A 22,375-nucleotide genomic window follows, 5' to 3' on the forward strand; every position below is an offset into this window, starting at 1 on the left:
GATGTGAAAACGTAAATGCTCAATATATCAGAACTATGCATTGCGCAGATAGAACCTTATATTCCCAAAGTCTCGACTTCTTCTCTGTTTTTATCTCATAAATTTTAGATAGTATCAACATTTGAAAAATGTATTGGGTGGTGGGAATGGGCTTCCATATATAAACATGGACAGTGACACCTACATCAATCATCGTCCTCCAGTCATCGGTTTTGCCATTCTGCAGTGACTGAGGATGGGCCAGGCCAGCTTTGTTCATGCACACATCCATCCCTGTGCCCAGAAGCTCTGACACTGCTGCCAGTTTCTAAAAGAAAGAGGTAAGAGGACTTCATGCACAATGTTCCATAGGGTAAAACACCATGGTGAAGCCATTTGAGAGTAATTGACAAATGTGCTTCATTTGACAGAGAATGTTTTCTACAAGATCATATTCTATTGTGAGGAATGTGAAGCACATCATAAAAGTAATTAAGCAGTTTGCAAAGAATACTTCACAAATGGCATAGAACGGGTTTCATTAACTACAGTCATTAGACTGTAGTTAGTTATAATAGGCCTAAGGGCAGTAAAACGTCCTGTGATGCAAACCTTGTGACAGAATGCAGGTGAAAGTCAATAATTAATTTTTTGGCCCGTAGGCTACATATGACATGTTACTTCTAAAGAGAAGCTTGGTCTGGTGATTAATCAATCCTTTAGTAAATTGGTGAAATATCATAGCTAGTTGTATTCATCATAGTTGAAATAGTTACTATTTACTCATCATGTGAGAGTACACCAAATCTCAAATCATCATATGATATGCCAACTCTCTGTTAAGAGTAGTGCTCAGGAAATAGCCTACAAGGAGATCTCACTAATATTTAATATTAACAGGTATGGATACAACCTAGTGGGAGGGGTTGCCTTTTCTAGAGAACCTTGCCACCTAACAGTTATTTACCAGATGCTCTGCGTGTGGCATCATTTAGAAAATAACTGATTGAATTTGACATAAGCAAACATAAATCACAATGCATTTACTAATTTCCTTTTTCTTCGCCATCATTGTGAAGATTCAAGGGGCAGGTGAGTTTTTTTAATTGTTTGATTTATTCAATCTTAGTACCTAAAAGGGGTTGAAACTGGATGTATTTGTGTAATTGGCATTGGGTATACAATGTTTGGGAAGCTTCAGTGAAAATGTAGTTAGCTAAACCTTAAGTTATTCCTTACTAAAATAAATTAAACTACAGCAAAGCTATGCTTGAGTGGAAAATAACTAGTTAAATATCCTACAAACCAAACGCCTGGTACTTTGCAGCTTCACAATACATACCATGGAAATGCATGAATAAATACGAAAAACATAAAATATCTTAGCCCAACAGAAATAGGGAACTAACAAATAAGCCACGGCAACCAGAACGAAACAGGTGGGGTTTTAGGAGAGGTTCTCAAAGACACTCATGGGGGTCTCCACTAAAAATTGACTAGCAACAATAGTCTGGGTCCTAAAAGAAACCCACCATAAGTGCCCACTAAACCCCCCCCCCCCCCCCCCCCCCCAAAAAAGCCAACACACCAATTTATAGTATTGAGCTAAAAAAAGAAAAACGTTTAAATTTGACCTTTATTTAACTAGACAAGTCAGTTAAGAACAAATTCTTATTTTCAATGACAGCCTAGGAACAGTGGGTTAACTGCCTGTTCAGGAGCAAAACGACAGATTTGTACCTTGTCAGCGCAGGGGTTTGAACTTGCAACCTTCCGGCTACTAGTCCAACACTCTAACCACTAGGTTACCCTGCCGCCCAAGTTGATCAAACCAGCACAGGTGAAACTAACGACTGACTAACGAGGTGACAGGTGCAACACATCCTGACTAAAGACCAATCAGAGCAAGCCCACACCTAAACAGAGCCAACCTTGAAATCAAAAACTACATTGCGCAAGACCCCAAAGCCTATAACACCTTTCCAGGTAAGACAGCAAATATATCCCATATTTTTACCAACAGAAAACAACATCCATTTTATAAAATAAACTTAAATGTATCACTTTCTCCAATAAAAACATGGTGATAACTGGCGGTCTCTCATACAGTTCCTTGCGAAAGTATTCGGCCCCTTTGAACTTTGCGACCTTTTGCCACATTTCAGGCTTCAAACATAAAGATATAAAACTGTATTTTTTTGTGAAGAATCAACAACAAGTGGGACACAATCATGAAGTGGAACGACATTTATTGGATATATCAAACTTTTTTAACAAATCAAAAACTGAAAAATTGGGCGTGCAGCAAACTCTCTCCAGAAGTTCAGTGAGGATCTCTGAATGATCCAATGTTGACCTAAATGACTAATGATGATAAATACAATCCACCTGTGTGTAATCAAGTCTCCGTATAAATGCACCTGCACTGTGATAGTCTCAGAGGTCCGTTAAAAGCGCAGAGAGCATCATGAAGAACAAGGAACACACCAGGCAGGTCCGAGATACTGTTGTGAAGAAGTTTAAAGCCGGATTTGGATACAAAAAGATTTCCCAAGCTTTAAACATCCCAAGGAGCACTGTGAAGCGATAATATTGAAATGGAAGGAGTATCAGACCACTGCAAATCTACCAAAACCTGGTCGTCTCTCTAAACTTTCAGCTCATACAAGGAGAAGACTGATCAGAGATGCAGCCAAGAGGCCCATGATCACTCTGGATGAACTGCAGAGATCTACAGCTGAGGTGGGAGACTCTGTCCATAGGACAACAATGAGTCGTATATTGCACAAATCTGGCCTTTATGGAAGAGTGGCAAGAAGAAAGCCATTTCTTAAAGATATCCATAAAAGGTGTAATTTAAAGTTTGCCACAAGCCACCTGGGAGACACACCAAACATGTGGAAGAAGGTGCTCTGGTCAGATGAAACCAAAATTGAACTTTTTGGCAACAATGCAAAACGTTATGTTTGGCGTAAAAGCAACACAGATCATCACCCTGACCACACCATCCCCACTGTCAAACATGGTGGTGGCAGCATCATGGTTTGGGCCTGCTTTTCTTCAGCAGGGACAGGGAAGATGGTTAAAATTGATGGGAAGATGGATATTTTTATATAGCTGCCTAAAAATCTGACATTTTGAAAAACAGGTACATTTTGATGTTTGTAACTTTCTGTAACTCTCATCCCCTTGTGATGAGCCCAACCGAAACAAAACTCGTCTCCAGTACGCCAAAACGTGCAGCCAAAACAAAATGTGTGACAGAGCTACACACTGGCTAAACACAAAACACTAAACTTATTGACTGCCCACCCTTGAAATACAATCAGCAACCAAGTTGTCCTTATCACGGACATGTCTGATTTCATGGGGAAACTCATGAAATATTAAACTCTTGCAAAGGAGTCAGGGATTCGTGGAGTGTGTCTTTCGCAGGAAAATAAGAGGGTTATGATTGGTATAGACCACACGAGGGGTAGAGGCCAATACATAAACCTCAATGTGCTGAAGAGCCAGTGCCAAAGCGAGTGTCTCCTTCTCGATAGTCAAGTACTGTTTCTGATATGAGGCCCATTTCTTTGAAAAATTACCCCACAGGGTGCTCGATATTGTGGTACTCTTTCTGTGGAAGCACCACACCTGCTCCTACATCGCTGGCATTTGGCGTTCTAAGCAAATAGACAATGGAAATCCAGAGCAGCTAGCACTGGTACAGAGACCAAAAGAGTCTTTGTCTTCTTAAAAGTCTCCCGACAGTCTGGGCTCCAACGGAAAACGAAGTTCGGATTTGTCAAAACTGTAATTGGAGCAACATGCTGGGCAAGTTCTTGCAAATTGCCCGGTAGTAGCCAGCCATTCCCAAGAATCTGCGCACTGGAACGTTATTATTAAGGGCCTCCACTTTTGCAAGACCGGTTGGACTGTCCCTTGCCCGACCACCTTCACAAGATACTTCTCTGATGCTTGGGCGATTTCACTCTGACAGGTTCACTGTCAAGTTGGCAGGGAAAAATTGATTCGAACAGACTCAATGTTCTGAAGGTGTTCTGGCCAGGTGACATTAAATACAACCACATTGTCAAAATACGCCACTGCATTTTCCAGACCACGTAGCACTATGTGCATGAGCCTTTGAAACATGGCTCCGGCATTTCTCAAACCAAATGGAAGATGAAGGTAGGAAAATTAACCATCAGGAGTGACAAAAGCAGACAGCTCTTTGGTACGCTCAGTTAGAGGGACCTGCCAATATCCCTTCAATAGGTCGAACTAACTAACGTACTTGGCAGTGCCAACACGGCCCACACAATTGTCGGCCCGGGGCAAAGGGTACGAGTCTGACTTAGTAATTGCATTGAGTTTGCAAAAAATCTTAACAAAACTACAGAGGCCCATCTGCCTTAGTTACTAATTTATAGGGTGAACTCCACGGACTGTTGCCATGTTGTGCAATGCCATGCTCAAGCATGAACTCCACTTCACTGCAGATCTTTTCAGGAATCACTCGATAGACATGTTGTTTGATTGGCAGAGACCCCAACGTCAATGTAATGCTCTAGTACATTTATCTGAGTTGGCACATCTGAAATTAAACCCTGATATTCTAAAAAGAAGTGCAACAATATATCAAGGTTTTCCTTGATGATGTAATGTCTTGAAAAGCGAACTTGTAATGGTGACCCCAGAACGGGCAACAAAACCAGGTCACCCACACCGAAAGTGTGGTTTTGGGTCTTTTGATCATACCAAACTTTCCTTTTGGTTTGTGGAACAAAATTCTCACTGGAAAACTGACAGGTGCGATGCAATCTGTATAGAAAGTTTCTTGTGTGTTTGTCCTGCAACAACCTCTCTCTTAGCAAGCTCAAACGACCTCTGACATGATGTATAAACACGAGCTCATTCGGACTGAAACCGAGAGATTCCTGAACAACCTCTTGAGCTGCAAATAACACATGAGCGTCCCCTTCATCCCAGTATTTCTCAAACTCACAGCAGTAAACTCTCCACATAGACTTCAAAGTCTGATGAAATCTCTCAAGAGCACCTTGAGACTCTGGGTGGTGGGCACTAGAGGGGCATTGGGTAACACGCAACTGCTGTAGCACTTGCTGGAAGACCTTTGACATGAAATTTGAACCTTGGTCTGATTGCACTACCTACAAAAGTCCAAACATTAAATTATTTCACAAGAGTCTTAACCATACTGGGAGTCGTGATTTTCCTCACTGGAATGGTCTCAGGGAAACAAGTGGCAGCATACATGATAGTTAAGAGAAACTGGTTACCACTCTTTGTTTTGGGCAAAGGACCAACATAGTCCACTGCTGAAAGGTTAGTCAAAATCAGGAATAGGCTGCAAAGGTGCAACCAGTACAGCTTGGTTCGGTTTACCTGTCCGCTGGCAAACGTTACAGGATTAAACAGTAAGCCAGAACATCCTGTTTCAGACCAGGCCAAAAAAAGTTACCCAAGATATGGTCTTATTGACCAGCCATACTACCATCATCAGCCAACCTCAGTATCTCTTGTCAAAGTGTAACTGGATTGACAATTTTGAGACACTGGGCCAATCGTCTTACCCAGAAGTGGTGCAAGAACGCCATTTCCTCATCAGAACATCTATGTCAAAGTAACCCATCAAACTCTTCATCAAACTCCTCCTCTGGACATATCAACTTAATAAAAAGAGAGGCGAGGGAGTGAGCTGCTTATTAGACATGGGTGTCAATTGTAGGGTCCCTCTCTTCTGTCAGAGGTGATACAAATTTGCTCACCTTTGGGGTTTTCAAAGAAGAGGCCAACTCAGGAGGTTTACCAAAATTAGGACCACACATAAACGTCTTAGACAGATCGAACATGGTGGAATCACTGACATCCTCTTCAATACTGGATTGGCTTTAGGCTTTCTTCTTACATAACACATGTAACGGCATATGCTGGGAACACTCTAGGGTACTTTTCCGATAACCCGTCAGGTTCCTCCACTCTGGGTTCCCTACAAATGACAGGATTTGACACAATGTTCCTGCCAGCCAAATTGTTGCCCAAATTTAATGAGACCCTTTTCACCAGAAGGCTAGGCCTTACTCCTACAACAACAAAAAACAGAAACAAGTTGCAGAAGTGTCAGACAAAGGCAAAACACCTTAAAAAATAAAGGACTGGGCTGCCCCACTGTCTCGCAGTATTTTCACAGGCTGCTTAACAGCATCACCACTCATCAGAGACACTAACCCGTCTGAAACAAAGGGTTCATACACATCTGATCCAAAACCTTGTTTAGGAGATTCACCAGTCCCAACCAGAGCCTTAATGGTCTGGAGTGCTCCCACAAGAAGAAACTGCTTTTTTCTCTCATTTTTCTGTTTCAACTTAGGACACTGAGAGGCAATGTGTCCTTTCTCACGGCAGTAATGACAAACTGGAGGATACGAAGAATCCGTTTTCTGACGATCCTTATCTTTGGCACTGGGGAAAAAACGGAAACCTCGCAGTAGGAGGTGAATCCTCTAGATTGCTTTTTGGGTAGGGATAACTACTGGGTGCTTTGTTTGTGAAGGTAGTTTTATGTGTCAACCCAAACTCATATGCAAGGACTGCAGCTTTCTCAAGAGGGAGATCCTTGTGGTCATAAATGCAGGTAGCAACCCTTTCGTGAAGGCAATTCTTGAACTGTCCGAGGAGTATGTGTCTTTAAATCCTCAAGGTCTTTGACCCCTTGTGAACCACATCACCGATCAAAAATACATGCTTGTTCCCTTGCGAATTCAACATGACTTTGTAATTGTGTCTTTCACAATTTACAGAACTGTTGTCTATATGCCTCTGGAACCAACTCATAAGCCCTAAGGATAGCAGCTTTAACAGTGTCATAATCTGAACTCTGATCAAGAGATAAAGCGGCATACAGATTCTGAGCTTTTCTCACAAGAACACTTTGGAGGAGCAGTGACCAGATATCGTGCGGCCATGTTAGGGATGTGGCAATCTTCTCAAACAGAGTAAAATATACAGTACCAGTCAAAAGTTTGGACACACCTTCTCATTCAAGGGGTTTTCTTTATTTTTACTATTTTCTACATTGTAGAAAAATAGTGAATACATCAAAGCCATGAAATAACACATATGGAATCTCGACTGACGGACGTCCACCTCGTTGCTGCTGCTCCTCTCCGATATCCACCTGCTCTGGGGAAAAGACACAAATCACAACGATATCAATAGCACTACTAAAGTAAAGAGCTTATTTCCAGCGTGTAAGTGTGACTCCAATTATTGGCCAGAACATGCTGACACGCCTGACGCTACAACCCAGCAGGCCTGTCGTAGAGCAAGAGACAGTCCAGCAAGCAGCAAAGACAACCAAATCTGCCATTGATGACCAAACCAGCCATCGACTAATGAACCCTGTTTGGGTAGAGCTGAACGAATTAACCCTGCTCGGAAAGAACCGGACGAACAAACATTGGCCACTGCTCCATGAGTGAATCAACTGTTGTGTTAGTTTGCGCCGGTGCTCATAGTTAGCCCTAAATCCTAGCCCCTTATACATTTCTAATCGGATCGTAGTGATACTGTGTATTGTCATTGTTGTAAAAGCTGGATTTATAATCAAGAACTTTTGATTGTACTTTGGCCTGCCTCTGTAGTTGTTTGCCTTGGAGTAATGGTCTCTGTCAAAAGCCACTAAAATTGTGTTCCTTTACAGCTGCCTATCTGCTTGACAAAGGTGACCATAACATTGGACTTTACAACACATCTTATGTCATTTATTTTTTATTTAGGAAGTTAAATACTCAAGCAACATTTATTTATGCCATTGGATGATTCATGATGTCCCAACATGATATCATAGGAAAACGTCATCCAGTCACGTTTTTTCAAAAAGGAAAACTTCACAATATATGACATTGTCAATACATTGCATTCAATGGGAAAAAATGGTTAATGTCCCAAAAAATCCCTTCTCCAGATTGGTGCTACCAGTCCCAGGTTACATGTGGTGGCCACTGCACAGGTAAACCCTATACATTCAGTACATATGCTAAAATACCCATTGTGATCAAAGTTCTTAAACATAACCAATGTTCTGTCTCATGTGAAGGACCTGATGGTTGGACAACGGTTGCTGGGGCATGTGGCGGAAAAGCCCAATCCCCCATTAACATTGTGACAAGAAGAACTCTACCAGATGGACGCCTTACACCATTCACATTCGCTGGGTACCAAGAGGCCTTCCACAGTCTCATCACAAACAATGGTCGCACTGGTGAGTTTCTATGTAAATCGGCCTCCCGAGTGGTGCAGCGGGCTAGGGCACTACAGTGCTTGAGGTATCACTACAGATCTGGGTTCAATCCTGGGCTGTGTCACAGCCGGCCGCAACCGGGAGACCCATGAGGCGACGCACAATTGGCCCAGCATCGTCCGGGGTTAGGGGAGGTTTAGGCCGGCCGGGATTTCCTTGTTCCATCATCGCGCTCTAGCGACTCCTGTGGCGGGCCGGGAGCATGCACGCTAACACGGTTGCCAGTTGGACGGTGTTTCCACTGACATGTGGTGTGCCTGGCTTCCGGGTTAATCGAGCAGTGTGTCCAGAAGCCTTTTGGTAGGGTTGTGTTTTGGAGGACATATGGCTCTCGACCCAAGTCTGTATGGGAGTTGCAGTGATGGGACAAGACTGTAACTACCAATTGGAGAGAAAAAGGGGTAAACAATCACATATGTAATAATAATAATAATTTCTATATAAATCAGTGGTTCCCAAACAAGGCCTAATATGAACATGCGGTGTCACGCCTTGATCATTGTATTTTGTGTTTTCGTTATATGTTTGGTCAGGCCAGGGTGTGACATGGGTTTATATGTTGTGGTTCGTATTGGGGTTTTTGTATTATTGGGATTACGGCTGAGTAGGGGTGTTGCATAGGTTTGGCTGCCTGAGGCGTTTCTCAATCAGAGTCAGGTGATTCTCGTTGTCTCTGATTGGGAACCGTATTTAGGTAGCCTGGGTTTCGCTTTGTATTTCGTGGGTGATTGTTCCTGTCTGTGTGTAGTGTTCACCAGATAGGCTGTATTAGGTTTCACGTTCCGTTTGTTGTTTTTGTATTTATTAGTAATTTCACGTATCGTTCCGTTTTTTTCTTCATTAAAGACATGAGTAACCACCACGCTGCATTTCGGTCCGACTCTCTTCCTTCTACAAACGAAGAACGCCGTTACAGAATCACCCACCACACACGGACCGAGTGGCGTGGTAACAGGCAGCAGGAGCAGCGAAGGGAGGACGTTATGGATAGCAGAGGCTTGGAGTATACGACGTGGGAAGAAATAGACAGGTGGGCGGCCGACCCAGAGAGAGTGCCTGAGCCCGCCTGGGATTCGCTGGAACAGTGCGAAGAGGGCTATAGACGAATGGAGTCGAAAAGAAAGACACGGCGGCGCAGAGCGAAAACCGAAAAGCAGCCCCAAAAATGTATTGGGGGGGGGGCCCAGAGGGAGAGTGGCTGAGTCAGGAGATAGACCTGAGCCAACTCTCCCTGTTTATCGTGAGGAGCCAAGGAGGAGACCAGAACCAGAGCCGGTGTTGGAGGTGAGCGAAACAGAGACTGTGAAGGAGTTAATGGGGAAATTGGAGGAGAGAGAAATGAGGGAGTTGCTGTGTTGGTGATTTTTGCATGGGATTCGCCCGACGGAACGTGTTGGGGATTTGATGGCACCTGGGTTAGCGCACCATACTCGTTCTGAGGTGCGTGTTAGTCGGCTGGTGAAGTTGGTGCCAGCCTCACGCACCAGGCCTCCTGTGCACATCCCTAGCCTTGCACGTCCTGTGCCAACACTGCTCTTAAGATCTCCAGTACGCCTTCATGGTCTAGCCCATCCTGTGCCACCTCCACACTCCAGTCCTCCGGTAGCAGCTCCCCGCACCAGGCTTCCTGTGCGTGTCCTCGATCCAGTACCACCAGTTCCAGCACTACGCACCAGGCCTTCAGTGCGCCTCGCCTGTTCAGCGCAGCCAGCGCTTTTCTCCTCTCCTGCGCTGCTGGAGTCTCCCGCCTGTTTAGCGCAGCTAGAGCCTTTCTCCTCTCCTGTGCTGCCGGAGTCTCCCGCCTGTTCAGCGCAGCCAGCGCTTTTCTCCTCTCCTGCGCTGCTGGAGTCTCCCGCCTGTTTAGCGCAGCCAGAGCCTTTCTCCTCTACAGCACTGCTGGAGTCACCCGCCTGTTCAGCGCAGCCAGAGCCTCTCTCCTCTCCTGCGCTGCCGGAGTCTCCCGCCTGTTCAGCGCAGACAGAGCTGCCAGCCTGCAGGGAGCAGCTGGAGCTGCCAGCCTGCATGGAGAAGCCAGAGCTGCCAGCCTATATGGAGCAGCCAGAGCTGTCAGTCTGTAAGAAGCCACCAGAGCTGTCAGCCTGCATGGAGCAGCCAGAGCTGTCAGTCTGCATGGAGCAGCTGGAGATGCCAGCCTGCATGGAGAAGCCAGAGCTGCCAGCCTGCATGGAGCAGCCAGAGCTGTCAGTCTGCATGGAGCAGCCAGAGATGTCAGTCTGCATGGAGCAGCCAGAGCTGTCAGTCTGCATGAAGCAGCCCGAGCTGTCAGTCTGCAAGGAGCTGCCAGTCTGCAAGGAGCTGTCAGTCTGCACTGAGCTATCAGTCTGCAAGGAGCTGTCAGTCGGCAAGGAGCTGTCAGTCTGTAAGGAGCTGCCAGTCTGCAACGAGCTGCCAGTCAGCACGGAGCCACCAGAGCTGTCAGTCTGTAAGAAGCCGCCAGAGCTGTCAGCCTATATGGAGCAGCCAGTGCCGCCAGTCTGCCCAGCGCCGCCAGTGCCGCCAGTCTGCCCAGCGCCGCCAGTGCCGCCAGTCTGCCCAGCGCCGCCAGTGCCCCCAGTCTGCCCAGCATCGCCAGTCTGTCAGGATCAGTTAGATCCACCAGTCAGCCAGGATCCACCAGTCTGCCAGGATCCGCCAGAAGTGCCAGTCGGCCAGGATCTGCCAGTATTGCCAGTCGGCCAGGATCTGCCAGTAGTGCCAGTCGGCCAGGATCCGCCAGTCAGCCAGATTCTTCCAGATCTTCCAGTCAGCCAGACTCTTCCAGATCTGCCAGTCAGCCAGACTCTTCCAGATCCGCCAGTCAGCCAGACTCTTCCAGATCTGCCAGTCAGCCAGACTCTTCCAGATCTGCCAGTCAGCCAGACTCTTCCAGATCTGCCAGTCAGCCAGACTCTTCCAGATCTGCCAGTCAGCCAGACTCTTCCAGATCTGCCAGTCAGCCAGACTCTTCCAGATCTGCCAGTCAACCAGATTCTTCCAGATCAGCCTGTCAACCAGAATCTTCCAGATCTGCTAGTCAACCAGAATCTTCCAGATCTGCTAGTCAACCAGAATCTTCCAGATCTGCTAGTCAACCTGAATCTTCCAGATCCGCCAGCCAGCCAGGATTTACCGGAGCCTACTACCTACCTGAGCTTCCTCTCAGTACTGGGCTTCCTCTCAGTACTGGGCTTCCTCTCAGTACTGGGCTTCCTCTCAGTACTGGGCTTCCCCTCAGTTCCGGGCTGCCCCTCAGTTCCGGGCTGCCCCTCAGTTCCCGGGCGGCCCCTCAGTCCCGAGCTGCCCCTCAGTCCCGAGCTGCCCCTCAGTCCCGAGCTGCCTCAGTCCCGAGCTGCCCCTCAGTCTCGAGCTGCCCCTCAGTCCCGAGCTGCCCCTCAATCCCGAGCTGCCCCTCAGTCCCGAGCTGTCCGTCAGTCCCGAGATGCCCCTCAGTCACGAGCTGCTCCTCAGTTCTGTGGGGTTTTGGGTGAGGACTATTAGGCCATGGTCGGCAGCGAGGGTGGATTATCCCAGGACGCGAAGGGGAGGAACTAGGAAATTAATGAAGTGGGGTCCACGTCCCGAGCCGGAGCCGCCACCATGGACAGACGCCCACCCGGACCCTCCCTATTGTTTTGAGGTGCGTCCGGGAGTCCGCACCTTAGGGGGGGGAGGTTCTGTCACGCCTTGGTCATTGTATTTTTTGTTTTCGTTATATGTTTGGTCAGGCCAGGGTGTGACATGGGTTTATATGTTGTGATTCGTATTGGTGTTTTTGTATTATTGGGATTACGGCTGAGTAGGGGTGTTGCATAGGTTTGGCTGCCTGAGGCGTTTCTCAATCAGAGTCAGGTGATTCTCGTTGTCTCTGATTGGGAACCGTATTTAGGTAGCCTGGGTTTCGCGTTGTATTTCGTGGGGGATTGTTCCTGTCTCTGTGTAGTGTTCACCAGATAGGCTGTATTAGGTTTCACGTTCCGTTTGTTGTTTTTGTATTTATTAGTTATTTCACGTATCGTTCCGTTTTTTTCTTCATTAAAGACATGAGTAACCACCACGCTGCATTTCGGTCCGACTCTCTTCCTTCTACAAACGAAGAACGCCGTTACATGCGGTCACAGGAGAATTGACCAAATCCTGAAGAAAAACCAATATTATAATATCTTTGTATCTCAAAAGCATTGTGGTTAACCTTAAATATCTAAATGAGAATTATTCAAATGTTAAAGACAAAATTCAACCAGAGAGCTCCCTTAGATCAGGGGAAAAGGCTGCACTTGACCGTCGCCCTTGAATCATTCCCACAGTGAATGGCTAGGCCTGCTACGATATGAAACCACACACTATTGCAGAGACTTCGGTATTACCGGCCGCAATTGATATGGTGAAAACAACTGTGTGGAGAGGCAGAAGCACATGAACTCACATCAATACCTTTGTCAGATTACGCTGTTTAACAAAGAATTTATGCTATTGCTAGCAATCATTAGGAAACTCTGACTGAACGACTCAAACTTCCTGGCTTATGCTCTCCAAATGGATGTTAGCTGTCAGGGCCGAGATGCCCATGCATTGACTTTTGTTCGGTATACATATTCCGGGATGCTATTCACAAGGACATATCTCCCGAGCATGGAACGGCACAGGGGATGTTCAGTGTGCTATGTGGCTATATTCTTGCAAAACAGATTCCTTGGGATTGAATGGTGGGCTTTTGCACAGATAGGGCACCATCTATGGCAGGACAATGGGCAGGCCTCTGCACTCTAGTTATGAATGTGTCTCCCTCTGTCATATGGACACATTGTATGATACACCGAGAGCAACTGACGGCAAAAAAGTTGGGCACAGAACTCTGAGATATACTGCAGCAGGTAACTTAGATTGTAAACTACATCAAACCACATCCATTGCACACATGCCTGTTCACAACACAATGTGGACATGTAGGATCAGAGCAGGACAATGTTTTATTTCACATCAGGCTTAGTGGTTACCAAGGGGGAGTGTTGGAAAGATTTTTTTGTATTGAGATAGGAATTGTTGTCATTCACAATGAATGTAACAAAAACAGACTTGGTTGTTTAATGAAAAGAAAATGTGTCTCCTTGCCTATGTAACAGACATATTTGGGAAACTGAACGACGCAAGCATGCAGGGGAAATACAAAAACATTCTACAGATGAGTGAGTGACCGAATCAGTGGATTCAGAGGAAATTATTATTATTGTAGAGCCAAAAGCGAACCATGCCCCCTTCCCTCAGCAGTGCATGTTTCTAACAGACAACAGCATCAGTAAGTGTCCCACACGAGTGATGACTACTCTCCTCCAACACTTGGAAGAGCACCTTGTGACCTACTTCCCAATCCATTTGACTGTGTGATCCTGTCTCTGTTGACATGTCGGCAACTGAAATTGAACAGCTGATCGAGATGTCATGTGACCGAATGCTGCAGACAACGCATTCATGGGTCACTACAAAGGAATACCCTGTTGCCTCCCTCTGAGCATTAAAACTCATGGTACTCTTTACCAGCTCATATTTGTGAAGCTGGATTCATTGCTCTCGTCTGCATTAAAACCAAATATCGATCCAGGTTGGATGTGACAGCAGAGATGAGGTGCGTACTGTCAACCATGCCTCCTGACTTTGAGGAGCTCCAGCATGACATGCATCAAGCCACACCCATCTCATTAGTGGTGGTGAGATAAGCAGCATTATGTCAGACTAATTTGCAATTGACTGTCATAGCCTCACGTTAAAAGTATGTGATGATAAGTTGAGAAGCCAATCAGAAATATTGTTACAATGTTTTTCAATTGACTGCCATAGCCCCAAATAAAAAGTAAACATTGACTGTTATTTACATAATTCTTTTCACATGGTTAGGGTGGGGAGAATTTTAATTTAAGCTCAAAGCTCCATAACATTGGCTTAACATTACAATAGTACAGTACATGCAAAGGTCCTTGGACTCTATATATCTCATTTTACATGGACTAAAGCTTTCATCTCTCTGCAGTTCATGTGGACCTGCCTGCCACAGCAAAAGTACAGGGTGGAGATCTGGCTGTGCCATACAAGGCAATACAGCTCCACCTGCACTTGGGCAAGGATGGAGGCCCTGGATCCGAACACACCATCGATGGAGAACGATATCCCATGGAGGTTTGATGACCAAAATAAAGGAAACATTCCCATAATACACCATGTATTTTAAAACTCCTGATATTTATTTATGATTATCACATAGTTTTAGGTCTTTTAGATACAGTTCAATCGAGTACAGGCTTAACTGAATGGAAAACAGAGACAGAATGCAATATGGAATTTTGAATAGTTTGGGGTAGGCCTTGTCTCGGAGGAATGTTCCTCAGAGCCAGATGCTGATGACAGATATCCCTATGCTAGGCAGCTGGCATCGAACCCCCCATGCTGGGGGAAAGGAGTTATAATGACGGGCCTTAAGGTTATTATTATCCCACACATGGCTAATAGGAAAGAAAAGAAGAAGCAAGACGCTATGCTGATGATGATAAGTTTGTGTTCATTCGCACTTTGCCTGTAGAATAGGAAACCAAGTGAATTTTGTACTACTTACTTGATGAATTTAAATGAGAATTCAGATCAGCCATTCTAATTTAACTTTTGTGAACTACATTATGTGTACAGTAATTATACATAAATCACATTAATGTACACTTTTGCAAATTCACATTTATTGCAATCTTTGACATATTTGTCAATGATATCTCTTGATGTCAACAGCTGCATATAGTAAATATAAAAGAGGAGTACAACTCTTTGGATGAAGCTCTGAAAGACCTTACAGGGGTTGGAGTTCTAGGATTCTTTTACGAGGTATTTTTCAGCTTAATCTTATAAAATGTTCTACAACATGACAAAATGGGATTTATATGACCTTTGATAAATGATTCTCTCTGATAATCCTGATAATTTCTCTTATATTTTCAGCAATCAGGAAGCTCCAACAAAAAATACGATTCCATCATAAATGCTCTGAACTCAATCAATATGCCCAGTAAGTCAGCTTATAGACAACAATCATTGTTATGTATCTTTTATAGCATGGATCCAGGTACTAAATGATGCATGTTCCTGATCATACAGGGATAGGCCTATGTGATAGTGTGCTGATAGTTTAGATACAAAGTAATAAAACCCTTGTTTTTTAACCACAGTGTCTTCGATAAAGCTATTAGCAATCACTAGAAATATGAACAGTAGGCTATTTTGTAGACCATTTACAGGTCTCAACATAAACTGTATTGGGCAACACTTCACCTTAAATGATTACTGTGTAGTTCCATAGGGGCCACTTAAGATAGTTTTACCCTGTATTTGTTCCATTGTCTTTATTGTGTCCACCTTTAGGCTCCAACACTACCCTGAGTGATGTGTCCCTGGACATGTTCATCCCCTCTCAGAGTAATATGACCAGCTACTTCCGCTACCAGGGCTCTCTCACCACACCTCCCTGTGAAGAAGCTGTAGTTTGGACCGTGTTCAAAAATACCATTCCTCTCAGCAGGCAACAGGTGTATAATGCTTGACATTACACCTCACCTTACCTAGGTCACTTTTATACCTGACATTATACCTATACCTTTTGTCAGTGAATGTATAGTAAATATATTGCAAAATAAAGTCCATAAAGTTGTTATTTGTATGTCTTTATTGAGTTGTATTTTTTTTTACTGTATTTCTAACATGTTTTTAAAATATCTTTGTGTCCTACAGCTTGATGCATTTTCTCGGCTTCAGTTTGCTGATGGGAAGCCTATGGTGGGAACCTATCGCCCAGTCCAGCCGTTGAATGGTCGCCTGGTGTATCGCTCTGGAAGTCAAGTTATCTTAGTCAGCACTTGGCTACTCATCACCTCTGTGATATCAGCCATTGGACTCCCACTGCCCAAATAAATACTAGCATCTTTGGATATGTGTATCAGTGAATTAGAGAGAGCCCAATATTATCGTAATCTCAAATGCAACACTCTAAAAAATGCTGGGTTAAAAACAATCCAAATCGGGTTCTTTGGTTACCCAGCACTGGGTAAATATTGGACAGAAGACACGCTGATTTATTTTGACCCAGCCAGTGGGGTTGCATGAATAACCCAACATGTTGGGGGGTTGGAATTACCCAGACATGGTTTTATTTAACCTTCAGTTTGGTATTTTTTACTTTCATGCTGGGTCTTTTTGAATGTAATCCTTAGGTTATTTTCAGGAGACGTGGCTTATTAGGGAATGGCTTTCAGATAGATCTTATTGGACACCCGTGAGAGTAAATGTCATTCCTGTTCATCATGTTAAGTTTACATACTGCACATTTCATCTTAATTTTTTGTATGTTACACATTCTTCTAGAATATTAATTCATTATTTATTAGATATTATAATAAGGTGGTATCCATCCCAACAATGGGATTTGCAGAGGCTTTTAAGGAACTCATACACTTATGTAAGCCTCAATGAAGTCAGTGTTCAACCTTAACATGTGATAACTATACAACAGAACAGATTAACGGGAATGATATTTACTCTCACGGGTGTCTAAAATGAACTATCTGAAAGCCACTCTCTTACTAAACTATGCCTTCAGTCTCAATTACCCAGAACAAATAACCCAGCATCAACAACCCAAACAACCCAGAATATGTTTGTGTATGACGGCAATGCAGTTGTTTTCAATAAAGTTCACTTTACTTGCCAAATTATAGTTGTTACAGTTTATTCAACAATTAAGGAGACAGCATTAATGATGCACATAGAGATTTCCTTTTATCTTATTTTGTATGTATTAAAATAATAGTTGAGGGCATTACGCCAAGCATTGTTATTACACTCTTATTAGACCTCCTAATCGTTAAAAAAAATATTTAATTCACATCAACTTCCTGTTATTGAACAGTCTGTGTCATTATTTGACCTGTGCTTTTCCACAGAACCAACAACACAACTGGTGAGAATCAGTATCAAAGCACTGGAATTCTGATCTATTTTGTCTGGAAACAAAGCACATCCATGTCCTTTTTATATTAGGTGTACCCAATCAGTTAAAGCTGTAAACATATCATTTTTACTTCACTTTATTCACTCTAACTAAGCAGAGGGCAGCACAAAGGCTATATGTGATTTCATCTTCTATGTCATTTCTTCTACAATCCAGCAAGTGTCAGTAATGGGGAACAGCACACACTCCGTTCCTTTCTTCATCCTTTTTGACCAACTTCACACTGCACAAAGCAGGTAGTGGTCATATAACCATGTGTTTTGACTGAAAATATAATTTCCTCTCTGTGGACTTTATCCTTCCCATATCCAGGTCAGGTTACTCAGGATACCCCACACTTAACAATTTCATACTTGTCTAATCCTAATTCAATCAATCCTTTGTCAACAACCTGTGGATAATAGCCACTGATTTCATTTAGGTACAGGTAGGCTACACTATCCATTTCACCTTAAGTAGTCCCATGTTACACAGAAATAGCACTACAGTGCGTTGAGCCACGGGAATAATCTCCTCTGCAAATCATGTTTGGCTATTGCTATAGGACTCCTTCAAGGAGGCACACAACACCCTGAACCAGAGCTACTCAAGGATCATGACTTTACCATGTGTCTGTAATATCTATGTTATTACATGGTAGTTACATAGGCAAGTAAAGTGTAATTACAGTGTAGGGAGGTTGAAATACTAGTAAGATGCCCATTGAAATCATTCAATGTGAGAGAACTGGTAGGTCTTCAACTGTCTTCAACTAAACAAAGAAAAGGTAGAGTGTAGGTTTGGAACAGCGGTGTGTTGTCAACGTTTCACAAAAATATCTTGCACAGTTGCACACACAGTTTCCACCCATCACACACTTCCTCCTCTCTCACTTGACTTGACTCTGAGGTTTAGGTTGTCTTTACCACATCGGGCATATCTCACTTAAACGTCATCTCACGGGTTTCAGTTGTGCCTATTGCATATAGCACTTCTTCTGTTGCTGTAAACTGGGTAGAGGTATGGGTTCCTGTCTGTTAGCAAAGTGCATTAGAAGACAAGAGAACAAGCAACAGTGTAACCTATCCTATCAAATCTTTTGCAATGAAGCTGATATCTGCACAAAACAGGTTATGGATCAATTAGTTATAGCATGTCTGAGAAACCCTAATAAGTTCTTTTACCTATACTTCACCTCTTTAATAGTGGATATATTCTATTATAAGCCAAAAACATCCAAAGCTGTTGATCTCTCCTCTAGACTATAGTCAACATGGACACCACGTAAGTACGTTAAATCAATTTGAAAAGGGATCAATAAAATATGTATCAATTTCACAATATCAGACAATGTCTGCGTGTCCTTGAAAGGGGGGGACCACTGCCACTGTCTGTATCCCAAATGGTACCCTATATAGTGTACTACTTTTGGCCAGAGCACGATGGTATCTGTTCAAAAGTATTGCAATATAAAGGGAAAAGGGTGACATTTGGGACACATTCTCTGTCAGTAGTGAAGATGTCTGTCTATGTGGGCCGTATGGGCGTAGATTGGTTGGGGTATCTCAGAGACAGAAGGAGGTATCGCTGTAGAGAGACTGTTGAACCTCTTCCTGTGGTTTACACCACGTGACTATGAGGCTTAATAAGAACACCACTGTTAGTTGACACTGTTTCTGCTGGGATAGAGGAGAGAAAGATGGTAAGACCGTGTGATATACTGATTGATGTAGCTTAATAGATTCATTGAATATAATTTTGTATAAAACAGAGGAGAGTTTTACTGTATGGTGGCAGTAAAGACAATGTATTACAAAAATATTGTAACATTTTACTGGTTCTACTGGTTGAGATGATTTTAGTACACTTTTATAAATTATTAGATCATTTTGTTACACATCCGCAATGTATTACAAAAAACATGACTGTTTTTGTGACAATTTAGTTAATTCTTACCTTGAATTTGCTCTGCTGATTGGACTGAGGAGGGGTTCTGAGCAGCACCAAACATGAAACTGCCACAGCAACAAGAAGATACAAGAAGATACTGATGTACAGTGCAGTCATCCATAAAGTAGAGAGTACTACTAAACTCCTCTGCACAGTGTAGTGTTTCCTACTTTATGGATGAGTGTACTGTTGGCTACGGAGAAAAACACTACAGGGACTACAGGGACTCCAGTGATCAATGAAAGATTCTGAAAAGCTTGGAGACCTTGGTCTATGTTTAAGTTGTATTTAATTTATGTACTAGAAATGCAGAATAAATCTTCCCATTAAGTATTCAATAATTTCTCAAATAAAAGTAGATTTGATTGCAATATTGTACTTATGAAAATAAATAAATAGTGTTTCTTCAATGGTTTGCTTTCCATGGTTTATGGTCATTCAACAATTGTAGATTTTTGTATAACAATCTGTCACGCCCCCTGACCTTAGTATTCTTTGTTTTCTTTATTATTTTGGTTAGGTCAGGGTGTGACATGGGTGATGTATGTGTTTTTGTACTGTCTAGGTGTTTAGTATGTTTATGGGGGTGTATACTATATAGGTGTTTAAATATGTCTATGGTTGCCTAGATTTGTTCTCAAATAGAGGCAGCTGTTTATCGTTGTCTCTGATTGGGAATCATATTAAGGCAGCCATCTTCTTTGGGTATTTTGTGGGTTATTGTCTACGTCTAGTTGCATGTGTATGCACATTTATAGTATAGCTTCATGTTCGTTTTGTTATTTTGTATTGTTTGTTTAAGTGTTCTTCGTCTTATTAAAGAAGATGTATTCATATCACGCTGCGCCTTGGTCTCCTCTTTACGACGAACGTGACAGAATAACCCACCATAAAAGGATCAAGCAGCGTGATAAGGAGGAACAGTGCTTTGTGGAATCTAGGACTAAGGGACGAAATACTGGACGGTAAAACATCCTGGACCTGGGAGGAGGTAATGGCAGGGGACAAGACCCTGCCATGGAAGCAGGTGGAGAGAGCACAGGAGGAACGGCGACGATATCTGGGTACAAGGCTAGCACGGAAGCCCGAGAGGCAGCCCCAATACATTTTTTGGGGGGGAGGCACACGAGGAGTTTGGCTAAGTCAGGTAGGAGACCTGAGCCAACTCCTCGTGCTTACCGTGGCAGGCTTCGTACTGGTCAGGCACTGTGCTATGCGGTGGAGCTCACGGAGTCCCCAGTACGCGTGCTTAGCCCGGTGCGCTACATCCCAGCTCCCCGCATCTGCCAGGCTAGGTTGAGGATCCAGCCAGGACGGATGGTGCCAGCCCTGCTCTCCAGACAGCCAGTGTGTCTCCTCGGGCCAGGATATCCTGCGCCGGCGCTGCGCACTTTGTCTCCCGTATGTCTGCACAGCCCAGTGCGTCCTGTGCCTGCGCCCCGCATGTGCCGGGCTAGAGTCACCATCCAGCCAGGACGGGTTGTGCAGGCCATTAGCTTGAGACCTCCAGTGCGTCTTCATGGTCCGGTCTATCCAGTAACACCAGTGCCAACACCATGCACCAGACCTACAGTACGCCTCCACAGCCCAGTACATCCTGTTCCTCCTCCCCGCACTCGCCCTGAGGTGCGTGTCTCCAGCCCGGTACCACCAGTGCCGGCACCACGCACCAGGCCTATAGTGTGCCTCGGCAGTCCAGTACGCCCTGTTCCTCCTCCCCGCACTCGACCTGAGGTGTGTCCTCGGCCCAGTACCACCAGTACCGGCACCATGCACCAGGCCTGCAGTGCGCCTCGCCAGTCCAGAGCGTCCGGCAACAGCACCCAGTCCAGAGCGTCCGGCAACAGCACCGAGTCCAGAGCGTCCGGCAACAGCACCCAGTCCAGAGCGTCCGGCAACAGCACCCAGTCCAGAGCGTCCGGCAACAGTCCGGAACCTACCACGACGGGCCGCAGTCCGGAACCTACCAGTCCGGCTCCGCCAGAGTCTCCCTCCAGTCCGGCTCCGCCAGAGTCTCCCTCCAGTCCGGCTCCGCCAGAGTCTCCCTCCAGTCCAGATACGCCACTCACTCCAGACTCGACCATCAGTCCAGTGGCGTCCTCTAATCCGTGGTCGGCGGTGAGGGTTCCCGCTCCAGAGACATTAAGTAAGTGTGACGAGTCAGAAATGGAGCGGGTTCCACGTCCTGAGCCAGAACCGCCACCTCGCAGTCATGCCCACCCAGACCCTTCCATATAGGTTTAGGTGTGCGAGCCCGGGAGTCCACATCTTTTGGGGGGGGGGGTACTGTCACTCCCTGACCTTAGTATTCTTTGTTTTCTTTATTGTTTTGGTTAGGTCAGGGTGTGACATGGGTGATGTATGTGTTTTTGTACTGTCTAGGGGTTTTGTAGGTTTATGGGGGTGTATACTATCTAGGTGTTTATGTAAGTCTATGGTTGTCTAGATTGGTTTTCAATTAGAGGCAGCTGTTTATCGTTGTCTCTGATTGGGAACCAGATTTAGGCGGCCATCTTCTTTTTGGGTATTTCGTGGGTTATTGTTTAGTTGCCTGTTTGCACTTTTGTATCATAGCTTCACGTTTGTTATTTTGTATAGTTTGTTTAAGTGTTCTTCATCTTATTAAAGAAGATGTATTCATATCATGCTGCGCCTTGGTCTCCTCACTTTGACTAACGTGACACAATCTCAGTGCAGTTGATAGTAAAAGTAGTTGTACAGTTACACTTGTTTCAGTGTTCAGCATCCGGTTATGATGAAGCTCCTGCCCTGTATAATTCTAAACCCGCTAACATGAGGTACATAGGAACAAGGGAATTAAACAGATTTTCAGAAAGAACAGTTTAATAGTACTGCTAAATTCTGCATATTGTAGATATCTTCATTCAATAACCATGATTTCATTATTTTGGCCAATCTTACTGCACCTTAAAATGTCCAACAAAAGGTTTGTAGTTCATAGGATTTCTTTGGACAGAGCAAAATCTGTCTACTACGTTACGTGCATGATGACCTGCAAACGGCAACAACAACAAAAAACATCCCATGATCATTACAAATTATGGAGGAGATTTATGTGGTCACAAGTATTTATGCAGAAGAAAAAAATGACAATCTGG

General features: G+C 44.3%; 2 protein-coding genes across 4 annotated transcripts; both read left to right on the top strand.

Moving 5' to 3' along the window:
* The first annotated feature begins 913 nt into the window (after positions 1-913).
* LOC109909110 (carbonic anhydrase 4) lies at positions 914-17,031 on the top strand. 3 transcript variants are annotated; one of them, XM_020508035.2, is made up of 9 exons: positions 914-1,071; positions 7,691-7,711; positions 7,955-7,999; positions 8,087-8,251; positions 14,313-14,458; positions 15,059-15,151; positions 15,266-15,332; positions 15,686-15,886; positions 16,052-16,167. In XM_020508035.2, the coding sequence occupies exons 1-8, from the start codon at positions 1,017-1,019 to the stop codon at positions 15,862-15,864; spliced, it is 771 nt and encodes a 256-aa protein (XP_020363624.1). In that variant the 5' UTR covers positions 914-1,016; the 3' UTR covers positions 15,865-15,886; positions 16,052-16,167. The 3 variants fall into 3 exon arrangements, with proteins under 3 accessions (XP_020363624.1, XP_020363622.1, XP_020363623.1); XM_020508033.2 differs by having other exon boundaries at positions 917-1,071; positions 15,686-15,849; positions 16,052-17,031; XM_020508034.2 differs by lacking the exon at positions 7,691-7,711 and having other exon boundaries at positions 918-1,071; positions 15,686-15,849; positions 16,052-17,031.
* Positions 17,032-18,945: 1,914 nt separating this feature from the next.
* Positions 18,946-21,901, top strand: LOC116354843 (vegetative cell wall protein gp1-like). The gene is made up of 2 exons (XM_031796942.1): positions 18,946-19,008; positions 19,252-21,901. Exon 2 carries the CDS (start codon positions 20,274-20,276, stop codon positions 21,492-21,494), a length of 1,221 nt encoding a protein of 406 aa, XP_031652802.1. The 5' UTR covers positions 18,946-19,008; positions 19,252-20,273; the 3' UTR covers positions 21,495-21,901.
* Positions 21,902-22,375: the final 474 nt, after the last annotated feature.

The sequence above is a fragment of the Oncorhynchus kisutch genome, linkage group LG18, assembly GCF_002021735.2.
Source record: "Oncorhynchus kisutch isolate 150728-3 linkage group LG18, Okis_V2, whole genome shotgun sequence".
Lineage (NCBI taxonomy): Eukaryota > Metazoa > Chordata > Actinopteri > Salmoniformes > Salmonidae > Oncorhynchus > Oncorhynchus kisutch.